The 19865-nt window shown below is 35.9% G+C and overlaps 1 protein-coding gene across 1 annotated transcript in view; it reads right to left on the reverse strand.

Annotated features, from left to right (window-relative positions):
* Positions 1-19865, reverse strand: part of Lrp1b (LDL receptor related protein 1B) — a 1955528-nt gene that overhangs the window by 269568 nt on the left and 1666095 nt on the right. Inside the window, exons 50-55 of the mRNA XM_042275227.2 lie at positions 19128-19250; positions 16216-16335; positions 10949-11077; positions 8152-8274; positions 4855-4995; positions 3176-3363 (exon numbers count right to left, since the gene is read on the reverse strand). Coding sequence (XP_042131161.1) covers positions 3176-3363; positions 4855-4995; positions 8152-8274; positions 10949-11077; positions 16216-16335; positions 19128-19250 — 824 coding nt within the window. The remainder of the gene's footprint in view (positions 1-3175; positions 3364-4854; positions 4996-8151; positions 8275-10948; positions 11078-16215; positions 16336-19127; positions 19251-19865) is intronic.

Here is a 19865-nt window from a genome sequence, read left to right on the forward strand (position 1 = left end):
ACCTTCCTTTTGATACGTTTTCTCACATTCTGGTGACTCCAACCATAAAATTATTTTCATTACTGCTTTATAACTGTAATTTTACTAATATTATGAGTCATAATGTAAATATTTCTGTTTTCTGATGACCTTAGTCGACCCCTGTGGAGGGTCTCTCAGTAGGTTGATAACTGCTCCCCTAAGCCCTTAGAACTTCCAACTTTCACAGTTTCCATCATCATTTATGTCAAAAGATTCAGCAATAGGATGTATTGTTTAAATCTCTAGATCCCACTGCCAGTCTAGGAAGTACTCCAAAACCAATAGTCTGATTTCACAGCCTCTTCATATCTCAGTTGAGTCTCTGTGATGCCCATGACTAAAACTTATTCTGCATCCTGAACTAGTGATCCAAGAGCCACCACTTAGACTAAGCGTGTTATGTTTACAAACAGCACTGCACTGTGTGCTTAAAAATATTTGCGATGAGGCAGGTGGTAGTGGCGCACGCCTTTAATCCCAGCACTCGGGAGACAGAGGCAGACGGATCTCTCTGAGTTCGAGGCCAGCCTGATGTGTAAAGTGATAGTCAGTTCCAAGACAGCCAGAGTTGTTACACAGAGAAAAATCTGTCTCGAAACACACACGCACGCACACACACACACACACACACACACACACACACACACACACACACACACAATGTACAATGGAAAATACTGGAGGAAGGAGACTCAGTTAGTAAAATGTCTACTGTGCAAGCAAGGTAACCCTAGATAGGATCCCTGATATTCATGTAACAACCAAATTAGAACTGGGTTCAGAGAGAGACCTTGTCAAAAAGATAAGCTAGAGAGTGATCAAGGAAGATACATCTTGCCTCTATGAGCACTGACGCACATGATTACACAGCCACAGTTCACAGGCATGATCACACATGCATGGACACACACAGAAGTGGTAAATTCCTTTTGGCAGTCAGTTTACAACTTCTTCTTTAAATAAAGAGTTATAAGAAAAAAAATGAAGAATTTGGTAGGATGAGAAATGCTATCACTTAAAATATTCTAAATTAAATCACATGATAATGTAGTCAGGAAGCCAGAATCTGACTGTTTAATACAAAGTGATGTTGAATCAAAGTGTTTTTTAAGCCAAGTTCTGTAGGATGGCAGCATGCTTCTCAGGTCATCTAAATGTGGCCCCTGAAATCACTGTGGATGCCAGTGTCAGGTTGACAGCAGCATTTATCACATATATGACTTCAATAAATCAAATTTAGAAAAGCAATTTATTGAAGGTAAATGACTAAACTAATGTGTGTGTGTGTGTGTGTGTGTGTGTGTGTGTGTGTGTGTGTGTGTGTGTGTGTGTAATTTTATATATATATGCAATTATACAAAGTGAGGTCCAGGACAGCCAAGCTTAGGCTGTGAAGGAATGGGTGTGAGGTGGAGGGTCGGGGGGAAAGCTGATGAAGGTGTAAACTGAAGAAGGGGTTCATATTTCAACCCACGGCTTTGGCCGTGTGGTTCTGGCTTTAGAGTCAAGGATAAAAGAAGTGGGTTATAGAATCTCCCTCCACTACTAAGGAAAGCAGCTGAGGCCAATGTGTGTCAGGGGTGTCATGTATCTCTTAAAAGCAACAGAAAGCCTAAGACACATATATATCATATAATTCTTACCATATGGAGCTAAATAATCATAATATCAGAAATTCAGACATTAAAAATGGCCAATTGGCTATTAGGTTGAATTTACATTGTACAGAAATGTGTCTTCATAGGCCACTACAGCAGTCAGGAAAAACTGCATGGTATCTTCATGCTGGGCACACCTTTTTGATCAGGCCTTCTTTACACAGTTCACAGACCCTGCTGAACCACTGATGATGTGTGAAACTAGTTGTTCTCACTGATGTCAAAATATGACTTAGCCTTTGAGACTATACAAGCATGCTGTGTTTCTTATTCTGATACTTTGTAAAGATCACCTCCCAATATATGTGCCCCACACATTTATGTTTCTAAATGTATGTCTTATGTGTGTGAATCTTTTGCCTGTGTGCAGTCTTCACATCTGTGTATGTCAGGTGCCCATGGAGGAAAGATGTGGTTGTTGGAGCCCATTGACCTAGAGTTACAGACAATTGTCAGCTGCTGTGTTACTGGGAAGTGAACCTGGTCCTCTGCAAGAGCAGAAAGTGCTTCTACCTGCTGATCCATTTCTCTCGCACTGTATTTATAAATGTATATAAAATCACATTAAAGTTACTTTTGATGAAGTACCATATCCCTAAATGTACACATTTCACAAGGTGAGTTCTACATGTACAGAACTCAGTAGAACAAGCTCTATCTCCACTAATATTTCTAAGTGGCTATGGACTGCCTATTTATAGAAGACATAGCCTATTGCCAATTCCCCTGAGCCACTGTCCAGTTAAAAAAAATAAAAAAGTAATTTTGGAGTAAGTTTTTTTTTTTTCCCATGAGCCAAGAAACTGTGCCCAGGTTTGCACACATGAATGAATGCTCCACCAAAGGAGTTATAGCCTCAGGCTGCAAATTAATTGTTCTTAATGGAGTTTCCCAATCAATCATCAATTTTAGTAATATTGAGTCAGTAGCAGTATAATACATCCATGACTTTAAAAGCTATATATCTGCTCATCATTTTTCCGCTGAGTCATTCTCTTCATGAAAATTATAATGGTAAAAAGTGATGAAGTAATTAGGTATGAATTAAGTTTACTGTGCTTATTTGAGGTGCTAATAATGCATGATTTATGTATTTTCCTGCACGATTTTATGATAATGTTATAGTTTTTATTTTAAAATGAAAAAAAAAATGGCTAAGCAACCTACTAAATGGATATCCAGGAGGAAGAAGAGAAGGGAGAAATGAGAACTTACATTGATTGTACATATGTATAACTGTTATCTTCTCACTGTCTCTAAACTCTCCCCTCCCCTTATTCTGAAGGTTGTGACATTTTTTTTTCATCCCTGGCTATATTCTTATAACTCTCATATATACACTATTATCCTTCTTCAGATAGAAATCCTTCTGCAAATCCCTTTACCTAGAAAAATTACAATGCTTTTCAAGTTTTAAGGTCATACTGAAAATAAAGGTTTTATTGTATCATTTTTCTGACGTCTCATATGATTTGCTATTTTTGATGAGTGCCTACCTTGTAACTTACTGGCAAATCCTGACAGTCTTGAGAGCAGCCACTGACTTTCTTACTCAGACATTCATTTATGTGGCAGTTTTTCTCGTCTGAGCCGTCTCCGCAGTCATCCCTATTGTCACAAAGACCACCGCTGGGGATGCACCTGCCATTTTTGCACATAAAAAATGAACTGTTGCATGAATGTTCTGGAAAAAGAAAATAAAACATATGGAATATAAAAGGCACGCCTTTGTATGCCACTGTTCTAGAAAACACTCACAGATATGACAACTTGTATGTAAAATTACAATGAGTAAATGTGCATATAAGATGCTGCACAGGTTGGTAACAGGTTTTATGAACAATGCAAAGGAGGCTAAGGGCAAACAGTCTGCTCCTGGTTTACAGCTACTAAAGACCTCGCTTTCCTATGAAATTAGCATTCAAAGAAGCATCTATAGCAATATTAATGTATTCTATCTCATTTACACTGTGAATAATGAGTTCAAAGGTGTAAAGATGACTTGACATTTCCCCCAGGCTATAGATCTCTGGGAAATTATTTGTCACTAAAAGCCAAGAAGGAAGAAGAGGTGGATATTGCTAAATTCATTTCTTCCAGAAAATATAGTAGTGACATTTTTAAGTCAAGGCATAAAAAGAACATTGATGGTGAACAATAGTTCTTCCAAATACAACTTTAGAAAGAGCTCAGCTAGCAGCTACCTAAACTTGAATGCTGAATATTACTGCTCATAGTATGTGGATAAGAAAAAAATGCTTATTAGCATATACAGGATATCAGGAATAATTGACTTTTCACTAAAATACATGACTAAACAGTTTTTGTTATAGTGAGGTGGTACATAAATTAATTTGGCTGGGCATTTCTGTGAGCAGGTACATGTATGTGTATAACATGTCTTTATTTCTTTTCAAATGGTATGTAATATTCAATTTGTGTGTTTATGAGCAATATGGACTATTTCTATGTAAATCTTTTCCAATATATTCTTATTTAAAAATTAATTGAAATTTAATAATTATACATATTTATGGAATAAATAAATATGAGTATAATTAAACATATGGAATAAATAATATGGTAGTCTAGTGACATCTCTTTAAATCTTAATTTAGTTTATACTTAAATTTTTATATAAGCCTATGTGGAAAAATTTTCCTTGTAAATAAAATATCAATAAAAGATTAAAGATGGACATTGTAACACATGCCACATGCCAATAAATCTAGCATTTAAGAGATGGTTGCAAGACAGGAGACATTAGAGGTCATATTTAGCTATATAGTTTGAAGTCTGCCTAAACTATATAAGAACCTGCATCAAAACAATAGCAAAAAAAGAAGAAAGAAAGTAGAGTAATGAATCATCAAGATTATTTGGCACAGTCTTAAATATAAACAGCAGATGCTTCATGGAACCAGTAGAAACATCATGTCTGACTACCTGTGTCTACTTCACTGAATACCTAACCATAAATAAATAAATTAAAAAAGAAGACACTTCAGAATCATGGCATGGTGGTTCATGCCTCTCATTTCAGTATTCAGAAAGCTGAGGCAAGAGAATTCCAGGTTTGGGGCTAACCTAAGCTACACAGAGAAGCCATATCTCAAAGAAACAAAAGTAAAAACATAAGAGTAAAGTTGAATATGAACAGAGTATGGTGTGGTACCTGCACTCCTACACTTTGGGTTGATTGGTGCCTCATCAGAACCATCAGGACAATCAAAGTCACCGTCACACTGCCATAGAGTGTTCAATAGGCAGCGCCCATCAGCACAGCGGAACTCTTCTGCACCACACTGCCGGTATCCTAGAAAAGAGGAAGCAGGCATTCTACAAACTCCTATTATAGAAATCAATCAGTGCTCCACCTTTTAGTGAACAGTACACACAACCAACCAGGATGCAGCCTGGACCTGTGTGGAAAATACTCATTTCTTTCCATTTCTGCCATAAGAAATGTTTGTTGTGTGAAAGCAGGAATTAAGGGCAAATATAAACTTGGAAATAAGGTACCATGTTTCTAGGTAAGGAATATGACTGTACCACACAGTCAACTGTGTCTGTTCAGTGAGTGTCTATATCTAACCCATTTCTCTTCGGACGTGAAACAGAATGAAAACTACTTGAACCTATTTCCATACTTTGTTTCTTGGTTAGATGTAGTATCAGAACATGCGGGTAAACTGATTCTGAGCTATAGCAACCATTGACAGTAGCTGTAATGTTATATTTATGCGTGGCAGAAATTATTCATTGTAAAAAGAAATTGCTAAAACAAGAAAAAATAAATTCTATGTATAGAAGAATGAGCATGAAAATTTTTGTAACTATTCAATATGCAAATTCTTAGGGTCATCTCTTCACTATGTCAATTCTTAGGATCATCAAAAGTCAAATGAGCCATTTTTTAAGATTCACATCTGTTTATTTATTTGAGCTTTGTTTATGTTTTATTTCTTAAATTGAGATTTCCCTATTTATAAATTATAAACAAAGCCATTCTTAGTAAGTGTTGATAAACCTGGGGAATTATTCTGCTTTGAGAGGTAGAACTGTATGACTTAATAAAGTTGTAGTGGCAAAGACAAATCACTGCATATCTATTGAGAGGATTTGTCATACTGGACGGTGAAACTGTAGTCTGCAACAACATCCTATTGGCAGCCTATCCCCACATTAGCCATTTTCCCTATTAGTAAGTACAGCAAGTCTTTCCTAGTTCAATCAGCAGCAAGTGTATCCTCATCCCCCTAAACACAGTTCTTTGCTTTTCTTTTCTGCAAAGCCTTGTTTCTACTTGATAACTTCCAGTTCCCACTAATTAATTAAACATCATTGTAACATCTTCCTTCAGAAATTCCTCTTAGAAATTAAAAAGAAAAAATACTAAGCAAAGGCTGTCAAATTCAAGTCTCTCAGGATTCTAACTGATCAGTTTTTGGCAGCATTTTGTTGTTCTTGACTGCACACTCTCTACCTGGTTAAGTATTCATAATCCACTCTCCAGGGCTTTTTTTTTTTTTCAGTGTTCCTGTGTAAAAGTGCTTCCTGATCCAACATACAACACTGCAGGTAAAGGCCTGCACTCCAGCTCTAAAATAATGCTTCCCCTTTAAAAAAAAAATTACTTCTTTCCTATTCATTTCTTATTTTTTGTTTTGGCTCTAGCCTTCATTGTACTAACTTAAATGCTAACCTTAGTGTTAATCGCCAGCATAGTAATGTGGCATATCAACACCACATTTCTGGTCTCTGGAACTAGAATTTCAAATCCTCAACCATTTATTGCATATCCTTCCTGCATCATAAAAACTACTTCTCAGACAAGTGTGTTGTAATGCCATGCACCAATTCATGTTTCCTGGAAATGCCCTTATCCTGCCCATCCCATGGCTGAATAGACCCAAGTGAGCTCCAAGTATTCTTTCTCCTTCCACACTACCATTCCTAATATGGTTCAGAATCACACTGTTCATCTTTAAAATATTCTGGTAACTTCCTAGCCAGTTTACATTCATCTTATGTTTCTTCTTTTCCCTGTCAGTATTTCTCCTACTATAGTGGAAGAGACGGTTCTAGAACTTAAAGTTTACTGTGACATCCATTTCCCTGTAGCACACATTTTTTTAATCCCAGGACCTCGGAGGCAAAAGCATTGGGATTTCTATGGGTTCAAGTGCAGCCTGATCGACACAGCAAGTTCTAAGTCAGCCACTTATTTAAAACAAAGAAATAGAACTAAAAAGGATTATGCATTAAATTATGATGTCGTTCTTAAAATATATTGAATGAAGGACTAAAACATGAAGCAATTGTAATAACAAATACAAAGAGATTTCACAGAGCTTCAATAAATGACTAAAGACAGAAATGGCAGAGAAGTATGAAACATGGCTCTAAGTCCATCTCACATGGGAGACAAAGAAAAGCACTGAGTGTGCTGCTCAGTGAGGAGTCTGCAGAGCGCTGGACCCATGACACAGGGAGGACACACTGGGTTAGGTCTATAATCCAGTGAGGTCAGAATGTTACACTGAGTTTCTGTCCTGGGTGGGACGATAGTGCTGATCCCTACTCAGGGCACAGGGGATACCTTTGCATATGCACTGCATAAATTAATTCCTTCTTAGCGTTTAAATATTCAAAAGAATCCATCTTACAGAAGACTATAACTTAAAAATGAATTTTAATATGTAACTAGTTGGACTAAAAAATTCTATTCTGAAAGGAATATATGTTATAGTTAGGTAAATAACACAATGGAGAGACACATTTGGTGATCATAATGCTAAATTTAAACATGAAGTAGTGCATGTCTTAAAGTAAAAGATGAAGGAAAATGCTAAGTGTATTGTTTTCTTGGTAGTTTAATGATATAGCAGAATTTAAAATATATTTTGGGGAGCTTTTGTTTGTTTGGATAGCATTATTTTCTCAAATATTTGATTTAAATGTAAGATTGGATAAGTCAGTTATTTCTCATCTTCAAAGTTCAAAGTAACCCTAACTACTTTGACAGAAATTCTTTTTCTAGCCATTTTCCACTTGACTGCTAATTTCTCTGAATCCACAAGAAAAGGGAGTGGTTTTCAAATGAACATGTAACTATGTAACCACTCCATTGTGTAATACTGAATTTACTGCCTTTATTTATTTTATTTTTTTAAAGATTTATTTATTTATTATGTATACAGTGTTCTGCCTGCATGTATGCCTGCAGGCCAGAAGAGAGCACTAGATCTCATTACAGGTGGTTGTGAGCCACCATGTGGTTGCTGGGAATTGAACTCAGGACCTCTGGAAGAGCAGTCAGTGTTCTTAACCTCTGAGCCATCTCTCCAACCCCTAATTTACTGCCTTTAAAGACACTAATAAATGCCTATGTTTGTTTTGGTTACTTGTGTGTTTTGGAGTCCCTTTAATAGAACGTAAACTGATACATCCTATGAAATGTCATACTTACCACACTGCAGAAACTCATCTGAGCCATCTCCACAATCATCATCATGGTCACATACAAACTGCTTGGGAATGCACACCTTATTACGGCACATGAAAGCATTTTCGTCACATGTATTATTGGGTGCTAAGAAATTACAAAAAAAAGATTAAAATTACATGAGTACATATTTTATCTTCTCTCATGCTTGAAGTTTACAATATGAATCTTTTTCTATCAATTTGTGGTACTCTGAAAAGAAAAAAATGCTAACATATTAACATATTGCTATTCAATGTATTAGGTAAATAAAAGATCTCATATGAATATAAAATACTAATGTATGATTACAATTTCAAAGGCTGAGTCAGTGAGAAGAAACTGTTAATGCTCATGAGAGACATGGAGGATACACCAGAAAGACTGACAATGTCACTGTTCTTTTTGTTGGTTTTTGTTTTTGTCTTTTTATTAAGAAAAATTTTTATTAATTTTACATGCCAATCAATGATCCCTCTCTTCCCTCTTCCCACCCTTCCAGCCTCCCCCTCCCATCCTACCCCCCATTCTCTCCTACAAGTAGGTAATGTCACTGTTCTTAAAAGAAAAATCTTTTGGTAACCTTCTAAAAAGGCTTGGTTCAAGCAAAATTAAGACCTACAAGGTAATGAGCCCCATCATAATTCCATTAATACCATGAGGGTTGACCCTTGCAATGGAATATTGATCCCTCAGGAACACAGCCCTGTGGACACAGTGTTACAGCAAGAGCTAAGTGATAGTTGATCCAATTTTGCATAGACTCATTCAAAGAAAATCCACCTTGATTCTATATGCATAGAATCGCAAGCCTTAGCAGAATTCTTTACTCTCAACTAAAAGTGTAGATGCTGTAATGCATAAGGTTCAGGGCACTGTGAATGCTTAAAATCTGTGATCTGCTATAATCAAATGCCAGCAGCACAAGTCTCATAAATGGTTCTCTCTTCTATATTTGCGTGCTTGAGGAAGTAAGCACCTTTTGTTCATCTGTTTAATGAAAGTAATTAAATCAGTCTGAAAATGTTCCCATGAAGATAAAATGTATGTAGAACTTACCTTTCACCTTTGGTATTCAACAATTCATAGGTACTCTCAGAATTCCTATTTCTATACTAATTATGTTTTTGTTCAATAATGTAAATAAAAAGTGCCTTAATTGAAAAATCTTAATACTTTACTGATTAACATATAATGGGCATTGAAAACAGTAAACACTGCTGTCCCCATGGAAAACTCTCTTTTCTTTGTCCATCAAGATGCAATGGTATGGTTCAGTTTTCAAGAAATCAACACCAGATTCTTGGGACATTTCTTTGTGATGATCTAGTGTCCTTTAAGACTCTGAGAATTGAGATTTTACAGTTATTATCCCACATGCCTCTCAGTCCCCTGCTGCCAGCTGCCCCACACCCCATGAAGCAACTTTCACTATGCTCTCAGTAATTATCGACATAGAACCATGTACAGACAAAACAGAAAGGATCTTTTTATGTGTGGGGTGTAGTCCATTATAATTTATTTTCAACAAATGTATTTTGATCTGCTATGTAGAAGTCACACAGAAACAGCATTAAGTTTACATATTTTAATCAAAGTAAAACTCTTTGAGCTGTGACAGTTTCTATAACTTACATGTATTATACCAATCCTTGTAAGTGGGAGAGCAGTAACTTATTTTGCATTACCACTTCCTGGTCACTTGAGTACAATTTGTTATATTTTAGCATAATTTTTTGAATAATACCCATGTGGTCCACAAATGTTAACATACCTCCCAGAGTGCTAACTTACTACAACAGCAACAGCATGTGGAATCATCTGGATTTCTGAATTAATTTATAGTCTTTTGTTATTCAGCCCTCAGTGGCAACATTGACCTTCATAGAAACACATCAACTTCAAGATCACAGCTTTGTATATTCTACAACAGGATGAGTTGTGAGCAAATAGGGCTGTGTCAAACGCTTCCTGTTATGCTTTTATTCGTTTCACATACATATGCACAAACAGGCTCACCTATAATATTTTAAAGACATGAAGACTGTGTCTTTAAAAAAAACTTATGACATTATCAGATCTCGTTTAACAGACCTAATCTGACAAATAAACCCTTCCTGAGAAACAGCCCAGCTCAACAGATCACTAGTTGATCTTGGTATCTACATTCACATGCTGAGGTCTGCCTTTCTCCCTCCTGATCATGCAAAAAAATGTTTGTAAACTTTTACTGTTGAGTAACTCCTGGATATGACCTTGAGTCAAAAACTTTGTAAACTGTCTGATCTCAAAGGTTTTCCTCTTGATCCTTCCATTTCATTCAGTTCTATTGACGCTTTTTTTTACCTGACCCAAGGGTTAATACCACATCTCTAGAACTGATAGGTGTCCACTGACTTCCTGATCCATATTTACCTAATATCAGCTATTTATAGAGTATTTGTAATAGGAATTCAAAAATAGTTTGAAGGTGAGGGTTATTTAACAAGAAAATTCTAGACCTACCAACCATCTGTACATAAAGAAGTCATGCTATTGTGGAGCTTAAAGAGTAAATTTGCAGCCAGTGAAATAGTTTTAAAATTGTGGCTGGCATTGAGCATTTCTAAAATACTCTGATTGTACAAGGCTAATAAACTACTATTATTATAACATCCCACCTGGACCCTTGAGGTCCAAGGATGGGGAAAGTGAAAGAAAGTATATTGCGGTATGAGAAAAACAATCCCCCAGAACTCTGCAGCTGATCTCTTGGACACACAGCATCAGCCAATGTTCATACCACAGCCTGCAGTGGAGAGCTCGTCACTCCCATCAGGACAGTCCCTCTCACCATCACAGAGCCAGTGTCGGGGCACGCAGGCATGGGAGCCCTGGCAGCTGAACATGTCAGAAGCACAAGTGACAGCACCTTAAACCCAAAGAAAAGAGATATTAAATCCTGTGTATCCACTAGAAAACGGCCACGGTTCATCTTTCCTGTGGAAATAAGCAAGAGGATCTTACATGCAATTAAGGGAAAGTAATTATTGAGAATTATGGATTATGCTATCCTAATAACTGTCGACATATTCTTGTTTAAGAATATATGATTTCCTGGTTTCAAGTGCTATCCTGTTTATAGCTGCATCACACAAAGTAATATCTCTTTTCCTGGAAAATATATCAAAGCATGTATTGGAATTTTTAAACAAATGACATTGTGAAGGAATTGAACCTACACTGGCAGGAATAATAGCAGGGAGAGTAATGATAACATTTCATAGATTAGTATGTATGGACTACTTAATGTGTCAACTCCTTTAGTCTTGTAGAACTTCACATATCACGCTCATAGGAAAAGACACCAGCTTCTACAAACTGAAAACTTGGAACGATCACAAAGGCAGAGCTCCCCATGCTGACTGGAGGCCCAACATGTTTTGTTGTGGTTCTAAGCTCATTCTCTCATATGCTAGTATGAGTACTGTTTTGCCTCATCTTACATTGCTGCTAAGAATAATGCATGTTTCCTTCACCTTTGTCCAGAATCTGCCTTTCCGCTTCTATCACTTATTGTCCTGTTGAGCTGATGGTACATCTTAAATGCTTGCTGAACTGGACTGTGAATTCAAAGGGACAGAGACAGCTTCGGTATGAGCGTATGGTGATCAGACATCAATGACTGTGTTCCTAGCCACTTCTATACTATATATCTTCAACACTTAATTTATTTGCATACCTAAAATATTTGCTGAGTGAAGGAACTCAATCTTAATTTTTATATTATACTTTCAAGAATAGAATAATGTCCAAAATATATGCCAAACACATAGTTCTGTAATTAGTTTTACAAAACTTTAGTACACCTAGAAAGAGATACAGCAAATTGATAATTCCTTAACTAACAATTGCAAGGTTCTGGGTTCAACTCTGAGCAATACCAAAAAAAGCAGAAAGAAAAAAGGACTGATTTAATTGATAGAAAATATTTTCTTGCAATCATGTAAATCAGGGTTAATGCATTTTCATGGATGATTATTGTCATTTTATTTTTCAGTCTTATGATTGCTCTGAGCAGAAGGTGCTTCTCAGAACATTGTTCTCAAATCATGCAGTAGATGATTGTCTAACCTTGGCCCTCCTGACCCTGACTTTTCTAGACATATATGAGGCCAGAAGGATAAGATTGACATCAATACTGAAGTGTCCAGTTCTTAAAGAATTGTCTGTTTAATTGAGGATTGCTGTGGGATGGTCTGTATGTCAAATGCTCTTATTGGTCAATAAATAAAACACTGATTGGCCAGTGGCCAGGCAGGAAGTATAGGCAGGACTAACAGAGAGGAGAAAGGAGGGAACAGGAAGACAGAGGGAGACACTGCCAGCTGCCGCCATGACAAGAAGCATTTGAAGACCCCGGTAAGCCACGAGCCACATGGCAAGGTATAGATTTATGGAAATGGATTAATTTAAGATGTAAGAACAGTTAGCAAGAAGCCTGCCATGGCCATACAGTTTATAAGCAATATAAGTTTCTGTGTTTACTTGATCGGGTCTGAGCGGCTATGGGACTGGCGGGTGATAGAGATTTGTCCTAACTGTGGGCAACCTAGTTACAAAACTCTAGTTAGAGAGGATGAGTACATCAACAAAAAAAGGGCTGATTAGAAAAAAAAATCAGCAAACAATTGGTAAAATAAGTGTTGCTTTCACTTAAAAGTAAAACTTACCTGTTGTTACATAATAATATATTTTAAAATAAGTATCTTCCTATAGAAATTATTCTATAACTCCCTTATTTTTTCAAGTCATTTTCAATATTAAATTCATAATAGCATGTTTTAGCTTCTATAATAATGGCAATACTATCATCTAATTCTGCCTGGCCTTTGAGAAGTCTCTTGTCTAAATTTTCTCTCCTGCTAGAGATAGAGGTATAACTAGGTAATTATGAAGACATCTCCAGGTATGAAATGACATAGTGTTCTTTGCAGCTAATTCGACGGCTCCCTTGATGGTGTTCAACAGATTCTGAGTGAAGAACATGCCAAAACACTAAATCAATTGGGAAGAAACTAGCCATGGAAAAACTTCACGGCTTCATTTCCTGGTGGCCACTGCCATCTGGCATCGTGTTCCCTTGGGAAAAATTATCCCTGGGGAGAATAAAGACACACTGAAAACCATTCACTAGGCCCATCTTGTGCTCTGTTCAGACAAGAAGAGTTGACTGGTAAAGGTCAGTATCCTGTTAATACTTTGGAAACCGGAATTCTGTCTCCATGTCTGCCATCAGCCAATAGATGTGTGATTTCATGTGCATTTATTAATCTCTATACATTTCCCTCTTCTCACATATCAAAAGCTAGAGATAAAGTGCAGTAGAATTTCCATGCTGAGTTCCTCAATATGACATGTCAGAGATACAATTTGCTTTTTAAAAATCATGTTCATACACATCATCATGATATTTGGAAGTAGGGCTCTGAAATCTATATTTTAATGGATTTTTAAAATGGACTTTTGGTGCAGTAAATGCTGTGAACCACTGAGATGAGTTATTTGTATGGTTGCCTTCCGATTCGAAAATATTAGATTTGTTTGTTGACTGAAATTTCATTGCAAGAGGTAGTTTTTATGTATGATCTTATGATCAGAGAAAATACATATAGCCTTAAGTAAATTGAATAGACCTATTAGTTTAAATGAAAATAAATATTGCTCACTACCATTTTATTCTTTATTTACAAGCACTTTCGAGACACCATTGACTCTGTATGTGTGTATGTGTGTGTGTGTGTGTGTGTGTGTGTGTGTGTGTGTGTGTAAAGAGAGGTGGAGAGAGAGAGAATGAGAGGTGTAATATCATTTATACAGAAAGGTAAAGAGACAGGAAGGAGAATAAAGAGAAAGAACAGGAATAAACTCATGGACACAGTGCATGATAATTATAGCAATTGTGTAAACAAATCTCTCCGTATCTCTTTATCAGTGGAAAATTCAAGAAGTGAGCAGTAAAATTAGTTTCCCATGATTACATACCCTAGAAATAAGACATGAATGCAGTGACTCTGTATATCTCTAGGGCCTTTGCCCCTCCTATTAGACTGTGTTTCTAGGAAAGCAGTTATCAGTGAAAACTTTTAGTGCCTGGTTAAACAAAATGTCAAAAGCAAGATGGTTTCATGAACTAGAAACATGCCTACCCCGTGAAAGTCCTAATTTAGAACTTAAAAGATTTATAGCAAAGAAACAAATAAAGGAGATAAAGTTATGTAATTAATCAATATTTCTGTGTTTAAAGCATTTTGATGATGACTTTTATTTTTTATATTTATCTATTTTATCTATTGTACTTTGCTCCAACTGTGTAAAAGGAAAAAATACTTTTGGACTGTCTTAAATGCAGTAAAATAAATTGTCTGTGTTCAGGAGATAATGCCAATTTTATGTTTTCCACTGGGCAATTCAGTTGAGGATGAGAATTATCAGGACCTTCTGTCCCTGATAAGAGCCCAAACTGCTGACCATTCTGCTGAAATGTGAATGCAGAAACACACTCAGCTCTGTCCAGGCATCTGAATTTATTACTCAGGTCTTCTTCTTTCTAAAATGACAATAGAGAAGAGCCAATCCTGCTATAATGAGTAAAAGATATGCAAGTATAAATATATCTAATATTTATAAAAAGTGCTTGGTAGACAGACAAATAGGTAAATAAAAAAATGAATATTGTGATGAAAAACTGTTCAGACTTTATGGAGTTTAGCTTGTTGCCTTCTTCTAGCCCTTGAGAAATCCAGATAATAGTTCCATATAAAACACAAGAAAAATACTTGTGATTATTAAAATATATTAAGCAGTGAAATAATCTTTTTGTACATTATGAATATGAATTACTCTCATTGGTTTAATAAGAAAACTGACTGGCCAATAGCTGAATAGGATAAAATTAGGCAGGAGAGGCCGACTAAAAATGCATAGAGGAAAAAGTTTGGAGTCAGAGCAGTCACCAGTCAGACACAGAACTTGTTGGACACACAAAATGAAGTAGCGGTAAAAGCCACGAGTCTTGGGGGAAAAATAGATTAGTAGTAATGCGTGAACTTGTAAGAGCTAGCTAGTAACAAGCCTGAGCTATTGGCCAAGGACTTATAATTAATATAAGTCTCCATGTTGGTTATTTGGGAGTAGTCTCTCAGGACTGGAAAATTCTGCCCACAAAATCACACTGCCTTTGCAGCTGAAATACATAGTACTTATTCAATGGTTAAAGGCATAGCTGATAAATATAGACATTTAACACTACAATACCACAAATACTGAGTTTCAAAGTTCTTTGAAAATTGTATAAATTCATTAATTTTCTTCATTTCCAATTTAAAGCAATGCAGCATCAATGCTTTATTAGAGTATGGGCACATAAACAACATAGGTGTTTAATGGCTGGCTAATGGTGGTTAATGGGTGGAAAACTTTTATACTAACTTTCAGGAAACAACTCAGCTATGTTCTCATGTGTCATAAAATAAGATTATTTTGTCTCACCATGAGAATCAATTCACAGCAAAGGAGCATTGAAAGCTAGGTATATGAAGGACAATTGTGATTATTTGTTACCACACAGGCAAAATTGCACATATTCAATATGTGTGCTTTTACAAACAAGATAATAGGGACTTGAGGTATGCTCAGTGGTTAAAAGCATGGACTGTTCTTGCAGAGGTCCACAGTTCAAATCTCAGCAACCACAATGAGCAGCTTTTAACCACTTACAACTCTAGATACACGGGATATGGTTTGTGCATATTTCCACATAGAGACACACCCACATAACCATAACTAAAAATAAAATCTTAAAATAAAACATCAACTGTTGCTTAAAAAAAATAGTAAGAGTACATAAGAAAAATGACAAAATCAATTTCATACAAATATAAATTTGATGATCTATAATACATTAGAAAGCACAGATATATGCAGTATGTGTGCTTCAAAATGATCAAACATATATGCTACTTAAAAATGCAGAGGAAAAATGTTGACATCCCAAAGGAAGCTGCTCACCACAAATGCTGTCGCTTTCATCTAAGCTGTCACCACAGTCATCTTCCCCATCACACACCCAGTGTTTAGAAATGCATTTTTGTACAGAACAAGCAAATTGGTTCCAAGAGCAAGAAGAATCTAAAAAATAAAAATGATTATTTTAGAAGGAATCAATAGGAAAATAAGTTCTGGTGATCTATTGCGCAATAGTACAGCTACACATAACAATATTGTATTTTTAAAAAGCTATATGGAAAGGTCTTTATTAAGTGATAAATAATTGAGAAAATAGATATTTTTACACTTGTTTGAACACTCCAGAATGTAAATGTGGATCAAAATATCACATGGCAGCCAGTTAACATACATAAATAGATTGCACTGTGACAAAGGATTTTCTTAGACTCTTCCTACAGGTTTTCTAAAATCAACTCTCCTATAATAAAACAAACCAAGTTGATACTCTCCATGGAGACTCTACACAAAGGCTGACAAAAGCTTGCAATGCCTGTGCTTCCAGCTTGCACAACCTTGTCTCTCCAACCTACTTCTTACAGGGCTTGCCTCTTAGCTTGTGACTATGTTGGCTACACTCCTTTAAGAATATCTGATCACCAAACTAAAACAAATACTCCAGATGCAGAAAGTAGTGTTTTCTTTATTTTCATCAATCTTCAACTAACAGAAAAACCTGCATCATGTGGAAGACAGCATGACCATCAAATACTTGTTTCCAAAGATGTGAGGAATGAGGCTGTAGCTTGAGGGCAAACCAATAGCTTTGTCCTTTAAAAAGTCCACATGTGGGTGCTTTTGTTACATTGTCTGAACGTGCTTGAGTTTGTAATTTTTGAGTAGGAACTCTAAACTTCATTAGAAACATGGCAATTTTTCATACTAGGTTAGACAGACATTTTTAATAGCATGTCTCTTTACTTTTTACAGTATCAGGGTTTTGATTGTCTTGCTTCAGCCATTGTCCTTTCTCCACCTAGAACAGTTTCATCAAATGACACCACAAAATGAAATTCTCCTAAATGAAATTATTCAAAACAAGTTTTCATTAAAATATCAATTTGGCTTTGTGATTGTTGATTTTCTTGTCAGTTTGGAGAGATTCAGAATCACAAAAGAAACAACTCGCTCCCCACATAAATGTAAGGGGTTATTGTGAATAGGTCAACTGTAGTGTCAAGACCCAGCCTAAATGTGGGGTGGGGTCTGAGACTGAATGCAAAGATGAAAGTGAGTTAAGAACACTATTCATTATCCTCTGCTCTTTGAATTTGGTCTGAGTGGGACAAGGCACCTCCTCTGGCCATGCCTTCCCTGTCATGGTAGACTATAAACCATCTAGCTATAACCCCCCCAAATTCTTTCTTACCTTAAATTGATTGTATCAGCAAGAAAATCAACTATCACAGGCTTTGATTCAAAAAAGTATTTTAAGTTGTATATTTTGCGTTCAAATATTTACTTAGAAGATCAGTAACACAAAGGAAATTTCAGCAATTTTATTTGAGGAGAATCAAAATTTAATCATATAATAGCTCCCTGCTTAGAAATGAAGAATTTACACAGACTATTTCTGAAGTACTTTTTTTTTCTGAAGCAGTCCAGCTCTAATGTGAAGATATGCAGAATTTTAACTACAAAGAACATACTTCTGCTGTGGGATGTCTTCCTGTACTCTGTGAATATATAATATTATGATTGGTTAATAAAGAAGCTGCTCTGGCCTATGGTGTATCAGGTTATCACCAGACAAAAAAATCCAGGAGAGAGACAGGAAGAGGAAGGGCAGAGTCAGGAGTTGCCAGCCAGACACAGAAGAAGCAAAATGACAAGGCAGAACTGAAAAAAGGTAACAAGCCAAGTGGCTAAATATAGATAAGAATTATGGGTTAATTTAAGTGTAAGAGCTAGTCAGTAATAGTCTGAGCTAATGGCCGAACAGTTATAATTAATATAAGCTTCTGAGTGATTATTTTATAAGTGGGCCACAGGACTACATGGGCATGGAAGGACTGGAGAAACCTTCAGACTACATACTTCATCATTTACCCACAGAATTTACTTTCAGAAGGGTTTGACATTTTACAAGTGATTCATTTTTAACCTTTTTAACTTTATCAACCGTAACATGCTTACATTATAATAAAAGATTGAACATAGGCTTATTTCTCTTATATAAAAATCACAAAATTTATAAAATAAAATTTTAAATGTTTTCTTTCCTTTCCAACATAAATGAACTTTGCACACATACAGATTTTGCCTCAAAATAGTAAGAAAATGTACATGATGGACTGGTAGGGTGGCTCAGTAGGTAAAGGTGCTTGCCACCCAGCTGGCAGACCTGCCTTTGATCTCCAGGATCCACCTGATAAAAGGAGAAAACTGATTTACAAATTGTCTTTTAGCCTCCATACAAGCAGTGTATGCATGTGGCATGCATGTGCCCACATGCCTATGCTATTCATAAATGTAAAAAATGCACAACATGGTAAAAATAAAGGGTTACCAACAAAAAAAATAATTTTAAAAAGTATGAAAGGGACAAGTGTTTGAAGAAACAGATGCTTGAGTGTATTATTTAAAATCATGCACATAAAACAAAATTTAAACAAAGAACAAGTAGATATTTTTGAAGTCTTTTTCTCATTACAGGATGTAAGTATATTAATAGTATCTGAAATAAATAAGTCAAAAAATGAAGCTACCACATTTAGATTAATGGTGATAATTATTTTAAGTATAAAGTTATAAGAAAAGTCTGGGACAAGAGGTTGTAATGTTGTGTTATAATTGTCTGTGTTTACTTTTATAGTCTGTCAATAATATTGTGCATAAAGTCCCTAGGAACAGAAATACCCACATAAGAGTGGTACCATAAGCAGCTCATACAACAATGCAGAATAGAGGCTCACCACAGTGTAGTTCATCCAGCCCATCCTCACAGTCCTTCTGACCATCACATACCCAGGTATTCAAAATGCATCTTCCACTAGGACAACCAAAATAATTCTCTTCACATTTGTGTTTGTTCTGAACTATGATAAAACATAGAATGCAGTGTCAAATATGTTAAATTAAGTTGAGGTTTTGGCAGTGCATGGAGATACAGTGTTAATATCACCTGAGTTGGAAGAGACAAACCAGAAAACGTAAAACAGATCAGGCCCGGTCCTGAAGAATGCCAAGGGTACAATGACCCAAGAAATAAGAACCCATCATCAGTCATGAGGGAGACCTTTTCCCCAGACTTGATTATAAATCTAGTCTAAGGCTGGTCCTAGAACTGGAAGCAGGGGTTGAGGGAAATATTGGAACACTCCATGAATCAGTTTGATGAGATGATTCAATAGTAAACATAAAATAATGAAAGTAACTAACTTTATTCAATAGGAAATAAAGAAAAAGCATCAAAGTTATATCAGAAATATGAGTTCTGTGTTTATAATAAAAGCATATTAAATATCAGTGGCTCTTTGCTTAAAAAAGGAGTGGTGGATTGAATATTTACATTGCCCTTTCTTGAATATGCCTTAGTAGGAATTAAACAATATTCTCAGTTTTAAGAAAGAAAAATTGTACAATAGAATTTTTGAAATTATCTGGCTAATAAAGAGCTGGTGAGTGTATAATCTTGAAACCCATAAATTAAT

Source organism: Peromyscus maniculatus, chromosome 4 (assembly GCF_049852395.1).
Source record: "Peromyscus maniculatus bairdii isolate BWxNUB_F1_BW_parent chromosome 4, HU_Pman_BW_mat_3.1, whole genome shotgun sequence".
Taxonomy (NCBI): Eukaryota; Metazoa; Chordata; class Mammalia; order Rodentia; family Cricetidae; genus Peromyscus; species Peromyscus maniculatus.